Source organism: Podarcis cretensis (assembly GCF_951804945.1).
Source record: "Podarcis cretensis genome assembly, chromosome: 9".
Classification (NCBI taxonomy): domain Eukaryota; kingdom Metazoa; phylum Chordata; class Lepidosauria; order Squamata; family Lacertidae; genus Podarcis; species Podarcis cretensis.
The window spans coordinates 21480924-21495946 of NC_137178.1; the positions used below are offsets into that span (position 1 = coordinate 21480924).

Genomic DNA, 15023 nt, shown 5'->3' on the forward strand with positions numbered 1-15023 from the left:
TCACCCCTGGTTGTTGGCCATGCCAGCTGGTCCTTTTTAACCTCTTGACAGAGGCCTAATTTTGCTCAGCTGTTTGTTGCAAACAAGCCAGCAACACTCTGGGAATCAGTTTGGTAGGGATGTCAGAAGCTGGTTTGGTTATACTGAGAGGAGTTTAGAAGTGGTCCTATGGGAAAAAACCACACAAAATGCCATCACCCTGAAGCGAGGAACTTATTGCAAATGTTTTATTGTGACATCAGATTAAATCTATTGTTTTCACACGAATGCTTTAAAAGAAAAGTGATTTTGTACACAGGTGACCCTACACATTTAGAAATGTGATGCGCCAACACAATATTCATAGTTCCAGTTACAGATAGGTAGCCGTGTTGGTCTGCTATAGTCAAAACAAAATAAAAAAATTCCTTCCAATGTCTTTGTTCAGACCAGGTCTCTCCATGGTTTTACGTTTGGTAATAAGTTGCAATTCAGCAGCTTCTCTTTCTAGTCTATTTCTGAAATTCCTTTGTAATAGAACAGCTACTTTGAGATCTTGTATAGAATGTCCTGGGAGATTGAAGTGTTCTCCTACTGGTTTCTCTGTCTTGTGATTCCTGATGTCAGATTTATGTCCGTTTATTCTTTGGCGTAAGGTTTGGCCTGTTTGTCCAATATAGAGAGCTGAAGGACACTGTTGGCATTTGATGGCATACACAATGTTAGACGATGAGCAGTTAAATAGCTGTTCTATTACAAAGGAATTTCAGAAATAGACTAGAAAAAGACATTGGATTCTTATCTCATTATACACGACAAAGCCATTTTTCACCTTCTCACCCCTTTGCTTTTTCCTGTAAGACCTATTGCAGTCGTTAAGAGTCGTCAACAGGCTCATCACAGCTATCTGCCAATCACCCAATCCCACCACCCTTCTGAGTAATACCCCTCCCCACCTTCTCACTATATAGAAGGATCTGGTGACTTCTGTTTCAGTGTATCTGAAGAAGTGTGCATGCACACGAAAGCTCATACCAAGAACTAACTTAGTTGGTCTTTAAGGTGCTACTGGAAGGAATTTTTTTATTTTGTTTTGACAATATTCATATGTAGATATTAATTCATGAGTGACACAACACAACAGGAATTGTCAGTTTTAATAGTGACCTGACAGTACAGGAACTAAAAAAGTTACTCTAAAATATTACACCTATAGCTTGGAGATGTTGAATTATATGCTCATGTATCACAAAGAAATGCTTTTACAAACAATGTCCAAGGGGATACATTAATCAGAAGTCAGTGGGGCAGATTTGAATAAAGATCACATTTTGTTGGGCTTCTAGTCCTCCGGCGTTTGTACTGGGTTCTTAATACACCAATACAGTTCGGTTGCTGAAAAACAGGTAAAAAGCAAGAGGGGGAAATGTATGCGTTCATTAGCAAAAGGGATTATACTAAGCATCTGTTACTGGCCTATTTCTGGTGATGCAGTTAGGCTGCTTGCACACCAGGGGTTTAGTGGGTAGAGCAGTTGTTTTGCAGCTTGAATCCCCTTTATATGCCCAGCTGAAGAGGGCATAGAGTCCTCTCCTCAAGACTGCTGATTCCTTATGTGTCTGTGGTGCTGTTTTTGCTAAATAAGCAACAAAACTTAAGAGTGTGACCATAGGAAATAAAGGGAGTGATACACATATGTGTATGAACTTGCCCCAAGAGTTTCGGGTTTGTTGTAATGCTTTACCTTTTCCCTTGACGCATAAGATCAAATGCTTCGTTGATTTTATCAAAAGGCAAAGTGTAAGATACAAGTGCATCCAGGCTGAATTTCCCTGCCATGTAATCCAGCACCAGGTTTGGTACAGAATCCACACCCTTCCAGCCTGTGGGGGGGGGGGGGGAACAAACAGATTCAAAACTGAATTCCTGATTTTTTTTATATGACACTATGTTCACAAATATGCCAGCATGTTGACTTGGAGATATCGTACAACAAACTTGTTTTCCCCAAAGACCAGACTTATTGTGTAAGGAAAACTACAGTATAGGGAAATGCACAGAAAAGTGTGGGATCAAGCTTGCTCTGACACATTATCATCTAACCTCCCTGCAAACAAATCAGAATGTACGATTTTAAGAAAGCAAGTCATCATGAACTGCCCCCCAACTGCATGGATGATCTGAATGCCTGAATGTTGTTGTGCCAGTTTTTCCTCCTGTTTCACCACCCACTTTCCCAGCTCCTGGGGCACACTGTGCATGGGCCCACACTTTAGAATGATGTCGAAACAGCTTTTCATTTATTTCTCAAAAGTGGAACAGGCTGTTCCATTTAACATCCACCAGATATTTGGATTCCAGAAATGGGAGGCAATTCAATAAAAACATTCCAGCTGTTATGTTTTTTGAGGTTGGCTCAGAAAGAAATATCATCCAGATCTGGGAACATTTGAGCAACTGACAATAAATCACAATTATTTTGTACTAATTGCTTTGGCTGCCATAAAATCCGCAAAACAATTGTATGAGTAGTAGGAATTACTGGGACTAAGGCATTTTCTAGTATGGGTGGAACAGTAACTAAAATCTGTGTGGCCCCATTCCCCATTAACATTCTATTTAGTACATGTCTTGTTGCCTTTCTCTTTAGTATCTCCTTTGGCTTAAGAAATCTGTAGTGCTCCAATGAGAGTTTATGTAATCTGAGATAATTCTTTTACTTTCAAAAGACCTTTAAAAGCCACTGAGAAAAAAGCTTGCACGCTCTAGAATGTGCCATCGATGTGCCACTCTTCTGACTTCATTCTCTTAAGTGAGGGGTCACCAACCTTTCTGGGGCAGTGGGAAGATTTGGGATCTTGTGAAAGTGACGTGGGCACCGCTTACAAAATGCATGCTGTGGAATGTGGTGCATGACAACATGACTGCTGTGGGGGTGTGACGTAATGGATGCCACATCAAAAACTGCATTTGCTCACAGAGAGAAGCTGTTTGCACCGCTCCTCTGTTCAGAACAGATAGAAGGGCCTGTGTCCAGTTCTAGTATCCAAAGAAAAGTGGGCATGTTTAAGGGAGCATGTTCAATATAGGAGAGGCTGAGCAGGCAAACAGGAACTGAAGAGAAAGAGCAAATAGTCTCAGGTGTTGCAGGTTCTTTTAGCAAACTTTTTGTGGGCATCGCAGGAAGTGCTGGTGGGCACACTGGCTCTCATAGAAACACGCTGCAACCTCTTCTTAAATCATGAATGGGGCAGCATGAGATGACCCAGTGCCAGAAACTGATCCTGACACAAATGTAGAGAAAATGTAGAGAAATGTAATACAATGTAATATCACAGGGTGGTGAAGCTGTGGCCTGCAGGCTGGATCTGGCCTGCCAAACCACTGCAGGTGCCTCACCAGTCCCTGGCAAAACCTGTATGTGTAGTCCAGCTCAGTGAAGGAGAAATCACCTTATCACAATGCTGAGCTGAGCAAGAAGATGGGCTGGATTCAGGATTCAAAGCAGCAAGAGGGACAGAACACATGTAAAATGTATTTACGGCAAGCTACAAGAAAACAAGCTGTATTCTGTCACCCCTGCTCTTGCAGATAATTAAAGCAGTGCTGCCCATCTTGATCATGGCAGTACTGAAAGGGAAAATAAAACAAATCAAATGTGCAAACTTAGAAATAACTATGCAAGTGTTATTTCAATCCTAGATACTACTTCAATGCCATTTCTGGCATGCATATACTGTTAGGGAAAAACTAACCTCCGAAAAAGGTGGCGTTGATTTTCCGGCCCATTATCAGGTCCAGCGGAGAAACAACGAATCCTTCTTCACCCACAGCCACTCCGACGATTACACAGGTGCCCCAGCCAACAGTGGTACAGCAGAGAGCAGCTTTCTGGAAGGCAAAGGAAACTAACAACCCAGTCCTGCTTATAATTAGGAGCCACAAAGTCAACTCTGCCCATGAGTTCAAATGGAGTTACAACATTCCCAGTTGACTTTCACTGGCTTCTGCAACATTTAAAGAGGGGGCTTCCAGATGAGTGCTTAGTGTGGAATGAATGCTCCTTATGCATTCTAGTAATAAATATTAGCAGTGTGCACATGATGTTATCAGCATAAAAATAGTAGCCTATATTCGTCCCTTCTTTTACTCTTGATTTACGCTTTCGGGAGGAAATACTATGAATAATAATTAAAAATCTGTTGCCAAAATCCATTTGCAATATTTTGTTTGCAAATTAAGTCCCTGTCTGGGGAAGCACCCAGAGTTATATGCTGCAGTTGAATGACCATTTGGCACCAGTGCACTGACAGGTTTCCATTTGCGAGATCTTACCATCTCATTAAGGCAAAAAAGTCTTGTCTCTGTGTTGTGTGCATTGCAGAAATATCTCCTGTCACCCACCAGGTATCAAGGCCCCCTCTCTCCAGTTTACACGACACTAAGCATAGCCTGCCCCCCTAGCTACATTTTACATGGATGTCCTGAAGGCATTAGGCAGGTGGAAAGATGGCTCTTTCGAGTCCCAGTATAGTGCAGCTTTACCCCACACCTGCTATTTCTGCTTGTTTCTGAACAGTTTACCCAAACCTATGTCCTTACTTAGTTTCCACCAAGTTCTAATGCTGGTCAGCCACGTAGCCACTCTGATATTTACCTATGCCAGGCCCAGTTCAAGACATTTTGGCACCTGAGGTGAATCACAAAATGGTGCTTCCCTTCCTGCCATGGAAGAAGGGGTGTGTGAAGTTCTACATGAGGTACAAGAAGAGAATAAAGATCTACATTGGGATCTGCTGCCCCTGTCAGTCCTGCTGCCTGAGGCAGTCACTTCACCTTGCCTCATTAGTGGGCTGGCCCTGACCTAGGCTTACTATATTCGTATAGGAATATATATGAATATGCTTACAATGATCATATAGGAAGCAAACCCCCCCAAAAAACCCAAAATCACATCTGATAGTAAATAAGATGTGACAAATGGGAGAGACAAACTGCTTCCTTTGTTGAGCAGTTGAGTTTTCTATTTCACTGTAAACAAAAAGTGAGGTTCCCTAATGGGAACCTGCAAGTCAGACCTTGGGGTGGTGTGGTGGTTGCATTAGTCTAGAACCCAGGAGACCTGATCAGCTTTAAAAGACAGACTTATGAGTTCTCATGAAAAAACTAAGCAAGGCCACATTCGTTAGGGGTGGATTTTGAGAAAATCAGGGAATTCCTGGTGGAATGTCAGGAAAAGCTTAGATAAAATTGAACAGCTTTCTCATTACCAGCCTTTCCTGGTATGCCCCACGGAGGACCTTAAGGTCCATATATAGCAACACCCTAGAGGTCCCGGGTGCTGACAACCCATGCTACACCACTGTTGGAAGATGCAACATCTGAACCAGGAACTTCCTTTAGCCTACTACAGTTTTAAACTGTTTAATTTTTTTGCTTTAATTGTTGTAACTCGCCCTGGGACCTTAGAGTGAAGGGCAGGTATTGATTATTTAAAACAACAACAACAACAACACCTTTCAGGCAGTTGAGCATCTTAGAAAGAGAAATGGGCCAATGACACCGAGGGCAATTTATAATGTATCAGTACCTGGTTTAAATCTAGTCACACCTGGACCAATGCTCTCTACAATTCCAGCTCCCTCGTGGCCTAGTATGACAGGGAAAAGGCCCTCTTTAAAACTTGGACTCATGGCATGATCATCTGTGCGGCACACCCCGGTAGCAATAATCTGAAAGAAAGACATAAAACACAAGTTGATAACCTAACTAGATGGTGGTGGTGGTGATGATGATGATGCAGATTCACACTCTTTCTCCTTCATAGACTTCCATATTCACTACTGTCTTTTCCCATATTCATCCTCCAATATGCGTCCTCCAGGAACTTTAGATAGAGCTTTCCAAAATGGCCTCCATTTTGTTGTTTGCTGTAAGTTACAGCTGACATTATTTCAAAGCTATGCTTCTAATGTAAGCTGTGGGATATAATAAAGATGTTTCGCAGATCTTTGGATGCTCACCTTAACTCGTATTTCATGCTCTTTTGGAGGGGAAACTTCAACTTCCTCAAGGGAAAAGGGTTTCCCTGCTTCCCATACAATGGCAGCCTTGCATTTAATAACCTGGAAAAGAACCCATTGAACTGAAATCGAAGGTTGGTATTAATGACCCCTGAGCTCCCCCACCCCCACAGCCCTGTTATTTTATAGCTCTAAGATCAGATTCTGCATAAAAAGAGACTGCTAAAGACAAACTTTGCCTAGCTGTTTATCTTTGGCTAGGCGAATGGGCTTTTGCACAACTAAAAAGATGGCCAAGTAAAGGTGATTTGTTGCCATAGAAGCTAGTAGTTGGAGATCCTTGTGGAAAGTGGCATGTCTTTCTTCAACCCCATCTCCCCTGGCTGGAGGTGATGCCATCAAGGGGTGTGTGTGTGTAAAAGTAAGAGAACGTATGTTTGGCAGTAACAGAACCAGGTCACTCTGAAAGAGACAGAGGCCTGACTTGTTCTTTGTAAAAACCTGGTGCCTACAGCACTGGAAAGCTAATGGGGGAACAGGACCAGTTGCAATGTGAATGCTGTGAACATTTCATCTTAGCCTGTTGTCAGAGCTGCCCAAGGTCCCAGCTCACAGAGGACCAACGCCAGGTCGTGGTTATATACAAAAGTCTTTATTGAAGTTCAGTTTCCATTCCAAAGCTGTAGCGCGCAGCTCTACGTCTTAAACCCTAGACCGCCGTAGTTCCGTCTGAGTCTCCTCCCCCTAGACACCAGTTTAAGACTCTAGCCTTACTCCACCTCTTCCGTTGTTCTTTCCTCCTCTGGGTCCGTCTGCCCGCCGGGGTGTTGCCCTTTCTGGACTCTTCTGATGCTGAAGAGTCCCCGGATTCTTCCCCCTGCCTCCGGCGTGCTTTAGGACCTGGCTCCCAATCCAAGCTCCCTGCTGTCCCGCGCGCCTGTACATTTGAACTTGGCGCGCGCGCCCACCCGGCCACCTTCCTCCTGACCGTTACACTGCTCCTGTCACTGCTTCCCCCTTCGGGGGGGCTAGCTGGATCTGACTTCCCCTGCGTTCCCTCACTCAGCGATAGGGGCGTGGTCAGCCCTGACTCATGGGACTCTTCCCCCCCGCTACGCTCTGGTGGGGAAACTGGTCCTGATCTCCAGCTGCTGCTTTGGGAGTCGCTGCTGGCCCCTAGCTTCTGGTGCGTCCCTCCCGGGACCCCCCTTGCCCTGGCCATCGGAGCCCCCTTCTGTGAATCTTCCGATTCGCTGGAGAGGCTCATGGAATCTCTCGGGCCACTGTCATCTTCCCCTACGCTGCCCTCAGATTCTTCCCCTTCGCTCTCCATCTCCCCTCTTCCCTGTGCTTCTGCTCCTGAGCCCCTGACACCTGTATATATCTGTAAATAAAACCTGTTGCAGAATGGCTACCTCATTAAAAGAAAACCAACTCCAGGTGTTTTTTTAATCCATATCTATATCTAATCTATATCTATATATCTTTTCTGATTATTAATCAGGTTGTAAATAAAATAAATAAAAACAGATCCCCTGAAATGTAGTTTTATGGCTAAGCAATTGAATGGTTTTTACTGCAAGATACTTTGAGGGCCAGTCTTGACATGCGCTTAAATATGTAGCAGACGCCTCCCCACCGCCACCACAGTGGTATCAACTGGAGACTTTTTTCCTAAGGTTCCTGCTCATTGGAGAGCAGTCCAATCTCCATTCCATTCTAGGCAAGGGAGAAAAGAGATAAGCTTCCCCTTCCCATGTGTTGCCTTCACCGTAGGAATCAAGCTCTCTCGTCCCTGTAATTAGCTGTGGAAAAACAAGATATGTAGCTGCCTGCTAGGTATGCCTAGGTTGGCCTTCAGTCTCATTTGAGGGGGAAACTATTGTACATTTTTGAAAATTAGCCATGTGAAATGTCTTACATATGTCGAGACTTCAGAAGAATGTGCTGGGGGCAAATCCAGTCCAAATCTAGTTTTTAGCACTTGCCAAAATTATGTTGGCTGACTCCTATTCCCATTGTTATGTTGGACACATCCCATGAACCAGCTGGACATGGATTGATTTTTACTGTGTGTGAATTGCCAAGGCCATATCAATCCACTCTTAGCTGTATTACAAAATACACAGAAATCAGATGATATCCAGATGTGAACAAGGTAGCTGCCTACATATTACTATTATTTGATTTGATTTATAACATGCACTTCCTCCAAAATGAGGAAAAGGAAATTTCACCCAGGAAGCATAAGTGCATCACCCAAAAAGAGGACACCAATTTGCATTTGCTGATTTATATGGATGCATGCTAATTTAGAAATAGTTACCATGCTATAAAGAGAAAAATATTTCATCATAGCAGGCCAGGTGCTGCTAAGTGTTGATGGGCAAGTTCAAGACCCTAGTTCTGCCTCCTTATGGTTCTTTATCTTTAAACAAGGTTTGGATTAGTCAGCTCTTTGAACAGAGGACTTCTTCAAAGAGACCCTGACATCTAACAACCTTTCTGACACAGGGCTGTTCTCTGTGAAAATAACATTTAAACACTCTGTCTGTCTATCTCTGTCTCTCACTCTGTCTCTGTCTCATTGTTCTGCATGTCTGTGGAAAATATTAGCCATGAAAGCATCTCTGAGCTGGCACTTCTCTTTATTAAGGAAACTCATGGGAGGTCAAGCCAGCAATGGTTGCTATCCAAAAATATCAAGAGGTGTTCACGATCAAGTTTTAAATTTGGATGTGAAGAGACAGATACTGCAATCCGTATGTGTCCTGTCATAAGAAATGGTAATTGAGCTGGAGCATCTTCTCAATGGAAATAAACCTTAATAGGTTTTTTTAAAAAATGCATAAGAATGTGGAGCTTTCTGTTTGGAAAGGGGAGGATGAGAAGCATGGGGGGCACTATAATGCTTTATGTGTTGTCTTTTAGCATCCCCTAAAGTACTACCCAGATATCAGTCTCCTTTCCCTTCTCTTCCCTCTGCCTACGAGCAGCTCTGCTGCAGGCCTGTGTTAAGAACCCCACCAGTAAACTGCAAATAACCCTCTTAATAAACCAGATTACCAACTAATGCACAGGGCCTGAATTCAGTAATCAAGATTGACCAGATATACAGCTTATAAAAGTAAAGGTAAAGGTACCCCTGCCCATACGGGCCAGTCTTGACAGACTCTGGGGTTGTGCGCCCATCTCACTTAAGAGGCCAGGGGCCAGCGCTGTCCGGAGACACTTCCGGGTCACGTGGCCAGCGTGACATCACTGCTCTGGTGAGCCAGAGCCGCACACGGAAACGCCGTTTACCTTCCCGCTGGTAAGCGGTCCCTATTTATCTACTTGCACCCGGAGGTGCTTTCGAACTGCTAGGTTGGCAGGCGCTGGGACCGAGCAGCGGGAGCGCACCCCGCCGCAGGGATTCGAACCGCCGACCTTTCGATCGGCAAGTCCTAGGCGCTGAGGCTTTAACCCACAGCGCCACCTGCGTCCCCTGCTTATAAAAGTAGAGCCCTCTAAAGCAGAGCACTTCTCCTCTGACTGCATCACTGGAATGAATGACTAATGAGAGCAAATCAGGGTGAACGTGGGAGAAATGCACATTGCCATCAGTGGTGGACCTTGGAGTCTCAAATTTCAGTAGCGCCCTGTGTGACACCAAAATTTGGCAACCTACTCTTTTCACACTCTATTATAAATAATAGTTGCGGTGTCCCCTGAGGCACTCCTGAGGCTTCATGCCCAGTTACAACCAAGCCAGTTGTGCTCCCCTAAATCCGCCTCTGTTGCCTTATAATTTCCATGCAAACAAATTCATAATAAAGACTGGCTTTAATCTAACATTTGCGGAAGCTTTGTGCAAGCAAATCACAGGGAATTCTCAATAAACAAGTTATCTGGAGGGTCCCATAAGCACCCTGTCCAGCACTAAAGGGAGAAGTGCATTAAACAGCATGGCTGCCAGTGCGCACCCCAGTTTCTTACTTTGCCAGCAGTGCTCATACTTTGTTCCTGGGGAGAACAAGACGAATTCAGGTGGGATCCCTTGGGGTCAGTGGCTCTGTGAAGGAAGCAGCTTGTAGAATCTGTGTCTTGGGAGGGAAGATGTGACCTAAATATCAGCTGGAATTCTGCCACTCCCTCACTTTACCCTTACCACCTCCTCTCTCTTCCCTCCTACCAGTGGAGGTCTTCTTGTTTTTAAGCCCTCTGTCCTTAACCCGCTTCCGCAATTATAACTTTATATTTTATTTGTATCTATGCAGCCAACATCCTTTCCCCCTTATACCTAGACTTTCAGCACATGCAAACATATAATGTTCAGTAGCATGTCAGTGCAAACAACTCTAGTGACAGGAGAGGCTTTAGCAAAATTAATGGTGACAATGATACCAGCTCTTTACTCTGGAAATGAGAGTAGGGCGTGGGGGAACTGTGCTGAAAATAAAGTCGCTGTAATATGAACCTCACCACTAGCCTTTGCTTATACAGTGGTACCTCTAGTTACAAACTTAATTCGTTCCGGAGGTCCGTTCTCTCTCTCTCTCTCTCTCTCTCTCTCTCTCTCTCTCTCTCTCTCTCGGTTTTTAGCTTACAAAATTATAAAACATACCTCACAGTTTATCACAGATACATTCTTATTTGGACTTCCATCAGCACCTCTGATAATCCTCCGTCTTAATCACTTCTTATGCCTTTCTTAACTTAATATTGCCATTAAATCTTTTAATATATCATCTCTCTTTTTCCATTTTTACAATATTTCTAATATTACTCCTCACAGAACTTCTTGCAAATGGAGGTCCGTTCTTAACCTGAAAATGTTCTTAAGTAGAGGCGTATTTTCGCTAATGGGGTCTCTTGCTGCTGCCGCGCCGCCGTAACATGATTTCCATTCTCATCCTGGCGCAACGTTTTCAACTCGAGGTAACTCTTCCATGTTAGTGGAGTTTGTAACCTGAAGTGTTTGTAACTCGAGGTACCACTGTGATTGTAATGCACTCAGAACTACTTACAGGAATAGCAAGTCTATTTGAGACTGACTTGGAGAACATACTCAACAGTTAGATCAGCTGATCATCACTGATTTTGCCTTTTAAAATTAAGTTTCTTGCTTACTCAAAGCAATGTTAAGCACATCAGTATTAAGAAAGAAGCAACCTATATCTGAATTTTAACCAGAAAAAGTAAAACAAATTGTTCTTTAAAAACCCTCTTACACATCTGTTTTGATTGAATAGTTTTTCTGCTTCCAAAATAGCAACCAAGAAAGAGTGATTGCACTAAATTCTTGACTCCAGAGTTTGCAAGGGATAGAAGGACATGATTAATTGGCCCCATTGAGTTCATTTTAAGCCAGATGGTTTTTGTCTACAATTTGATGCATGCTTACATGGGAGTAAGTCCCACTGACCTGATTCATAGTATCATAGGATTGTGCTGTTACTTAGGTAACCAAGTGCATATCTGAAAACAGGGATGGGGAACTTGTGGAGCTCCAGATGTTGAAATATAGCTCCCACCATTCCTTACCACTTGCCACGCATGCTTTCAAGGAATGATGGGAGTTGAAGTCTAACAGCATCTGGAGGGTCATAGGTTCTCCATTCCCTCCAGCAGTGGGGTGGGGGTGAGAAACTACTTATTTCCCCCCAAGTTTAATTCAGGAGCCGACACTGATCTGCTTGCAAACTCCCTGGACAATTAGGTGGGGTGTAATGCTCAAGGAAGACTGGTCCCAGACAAGCTGAAGTAGACTTGGTGTTATTCCTTAGTCGCTACCAGCTTTCCAAATCCAACATATGCTACATTTACAATTCTACTTCCTGCCTTCCCACTCAATGGGGAAAGGTTGGTGGAGGTAGAGTGGAAGGGGCTGTTGTGAGTGGGGACACTGGGGGCGGGGCTTACATGCATAGCTGACACCTCCTACTTATGTTTTAAATTTCCTGTTCAAGGCATAGCTCATAGATAGGGCTTAAGTGCTACATTGCAAGAGCACCACCTTGGCTACGGCAATAAGCTGATCTCACTGGTAATTCTCACTCACCTAGGCCTTTAGAGCAGGCTTAGGCAAACTTGGCCCTCCAGATGTTTTGGGACTACAATTCCCACCATCCCTGACCACTGGTCCTGTTAGCTAGGGATCATGGGAGTTGTAGTCCCAAAACACCTGGAGGGCTGAGTTTGTCTATGCCTGCTTTAGAGCTTCTGAACAACTTAGGAGGATCATAGGACCATAGAAACAGACCGCCCTGAGTCTTCCAGGTGTAGGGCAGTATATACATTCAATAAATACTAATAATAATATGTATAGGGATACTTTCATTTTGACTCAAGAAAATCACAATTTTATAGCTGAAATCGGGAAAAATAAATAAATGGACAAAAGTACAAAGATTCACAAAATGTTTAGGGATATGCATACCCCCTGCATACCCCCAGAAAAAAAAGGACTGATAATACCCATCAACTGCTCTGGAAAAAAGGAGTGGAAGCACAGAATGGAAGCATTTGCATGGAAGAAAAAGCATGTGGTTTGTGGAAGGATGTGAGTGATTAAACTTTATTTTCCTTGTTGCCACAGCCACTTTGCACACCAATGGGAAACATGGGCCAGGCAATATTGTGGGGGTTTTTTCTTGCAAGAAGACAGTGGCAAAAATCTCAGTTCCAACACCTATGGTATTTGCAAATATGTACCCAAGCAAAATGGAAAGATAGTTTCCTTACCTAGGCCTGCCCTTCTGGAAGTGTCCTGTCACATGCATATATAAGCACAAATAATATTGCAGCACTGGGATTAAGCACTAGGACAAAAATAATGATATTCTGCTTCAATAAATATTTGTTGCAAAGGCTGGCTTATCACAGGTCAACATGGTTTTGAATGAGCCACCTGCTTGAATGTTTATTTTCCTACATTTTACTTTCTGGCAGGATTCCTCAGAATATATACGATAATATTGATGTAAATAAAAATATTTTGCAAACTAAAGCTTCTAGTTCGTGCCTGTTGTTGGAGAAGGCCTCTAGCAGATCTGAAAATGTGATTAATTTCTTAGGAATTTTCGTTTACGACTAAAGAATCACATACATTGTCACTTTGGCTGAGATTAAGTGCAATGTAGCATCTTGCTGGGGTAATAATAATAATAATAATAATAATAATAATAATAAATTTTATTTATATCCCGCCCTCCCCAGCCAAAGCCGGGCTCAGGGCGGCTAACAACACCAAAACAGTGCAACATTATAAAAACATTATAAAAGTTAATTAAAATCCAAATTGATGGCAACCTTAAACTAAAGTTTTGTAAAGATTGCCAAAGGAGGGAGTCAGGCTGCGCCCTGACCAAAGGCCTGGTGGAACAGCTCTGTCTTGCAAGCCCTGCGGAAAGATGTCAGGTCCTGCAGGGCCCTTGTCTCTTGTGACAGAGCCTTCCACCAGGTTGGAGCCGCAGCCGAAAAAGCCCTGGCTCTAGTTGAGGCCAGCCTAACCTCTCTGTGGCCTGGGACCTTCAAGATGTTTTTATTTGAAGACCGTAAGTTCCTCTGTGGGGCATACCAGGAGAGGCGGTCCTGTAGGTACGAGGGTCCTAGGCCGTATAGGGCTTTGAAGGTTAAAACTAGCACCTTAAACCTGATCCTGTACTCCACCGGGAGCCAGTGCAGCTGGTATAGCACCGGATGAATGTGATCTCGCAGCGAAGACCCCGTAGGGAGTCTCGCTGCGGCATCCTGCACCCGCTGGAGTTTCTGGGTCAGTCTCAAGGGCAGCCCCACGTAGAGCGAGTTACAATAATCCAGTCTGGAAGTGACCGTCGCATGGATCACAGTGGCTAGGTCAGGGCGAGAGAGGTAAGGAGCCAACTGCTTAGCTTGGCGGAGATGAAAAAATGCCGCCTTTGTTATAGCTGCAATCTGCGCCTCCATGGAGAGGGAGGTATCGAAGATTACACCCAAACTCTTAACGGACGGTGCTGGCACGAATTGCACCCCCGCAAGAGATGGGAGTTGCCCCCTCAATCCCATATCGTCCCGTCCCAGCCAGAGGACCTCTGTCTTCGAGGGATTTAACTTCAACCAGCTCCCACGTAACCATCCAGCCACAGCTTCCAAGCATCTGATCAGTGTGTCTGGGGCCGAGTCAGGATGGCCATCCATCAACAGATAGAGTTGGGTGTCATCAGCATACTGATGGCAGCCCAGCCCAAAACTCCGGACAAGCTGGGCGAGGGGGCGCATAAAGATGTTAAAAAGCATCGGGGAGAGTATCGCACCCTGGGGCACTCCACACACCAAGGAGTGGCGGGATGACAATTCCCCTCCCCAAGCGCCACCCTCTGTCCCCGACCAGAGAGAAATGAGTGCAGCCATTGAAGGACTGTGCCCTGGATCCCCACATCGGCAAGGCGGTGGTCCAGGAGTTCGTGATCGACCATGTCGAAGGCTGCTGACAGGTCTAGAAGAATCAGCAGCCCCGACCCGCCTCGATCCAGCTGCCTGCGAAGACCAGACATCAATTTAATGTCGCTGCTCATAAGTCCTTTGCTTTACCACTAATTCATTTCCTTTAGCATCTAAATGATGATGATGATGATGATAATAATAATAATAATAATAATAATAATAATAATAATAATAATTTTTTATTTATACCTTGCCCTTCCTGGTTTAAAACTGGGCTCAGGGTAGCTAACAGCAAATATATAAAACATTGATTAAAATGTGACTTAAAGCACTGAAGCACATTCATTTTGTTCTGTGCTGTGTACTATCCCTGATAAGCCTCTCATTGCCCACCTTATCTGTTTCAACTAACATTGATTTTCATGTTGCTTTATATTATGTTATGTTCCATTTATGACCTTGGGATCAAAGTAATTATGTGGGATATGTTTATGGGCTTGAATTGGTTTCCATAGTATGTTCCTCACTGAACACGACCTTTTTATCTGTCTTGCTCATGCCTTGCGTGTGGACTTCTTGGAGATATCCCTGTAGCCATTGTGGGAAGCAGGTACA

The 15023-nt window shown here is 44.0% G+C and overlaps 1 protein-coding gene across 1 annotated transcript; it reads right to left on the reverse strand.

Annotated features, from left to right (window-relative positions):
• Positions 1 to 229: 229 nt before the first annotated feature.
• On the reverse strand, positions 230 to 10521 carry LOC307223790 (all-trans-retinol dehydrogenase [NAD(+)] ADH4-like). The gene is made up of 6 exons (XM_079990093.1): positions 9981 to 10521; positions 6003 to 6104; positions 5570 to 5711; positions 3735 to 3887; positions 1724 to 1862; positions 230 to 1374 (listed from the first exon to the last, which is right to left on the reverse strand). The coding sequence occupies exons 1-6, from the start codon at positions 9996 to 9998 to the stop codon at positions 1350 to 1352; spliced, it is 579 nt and encodes a 192-aa protein (XP_079846219.1). The 5' UTR covers positions 9999 to 10521; the 3' UTR covers positions 230 to 1349.
• Between the last annotated feature and the right edge of the window lie 4502 nt (positions 10522 to 15023).

What these genes read in the sequence shown, in the direction of transcription:
- LOC307223790 (XM_079990093.1), bottom strand. An exon ending in CAACGCCACCTTTTTCGGAG is followed by an intron (nt 1,863 to 3,734) that starts GTTAGTTTTTCC and finishes CCCCCCCCACAG; the next exon opens with GCTGGAAGGGTGTGGATTCT. An exon ending in CTTATGCGTCAAGGGAAAAG is followed by an intron (nt 1,375 to 1,723) that starts GTAAAGCATTAC and finishes CCTGTTTTTCAG; the next exon opens with CAACCGAACTGTATTGGTGT.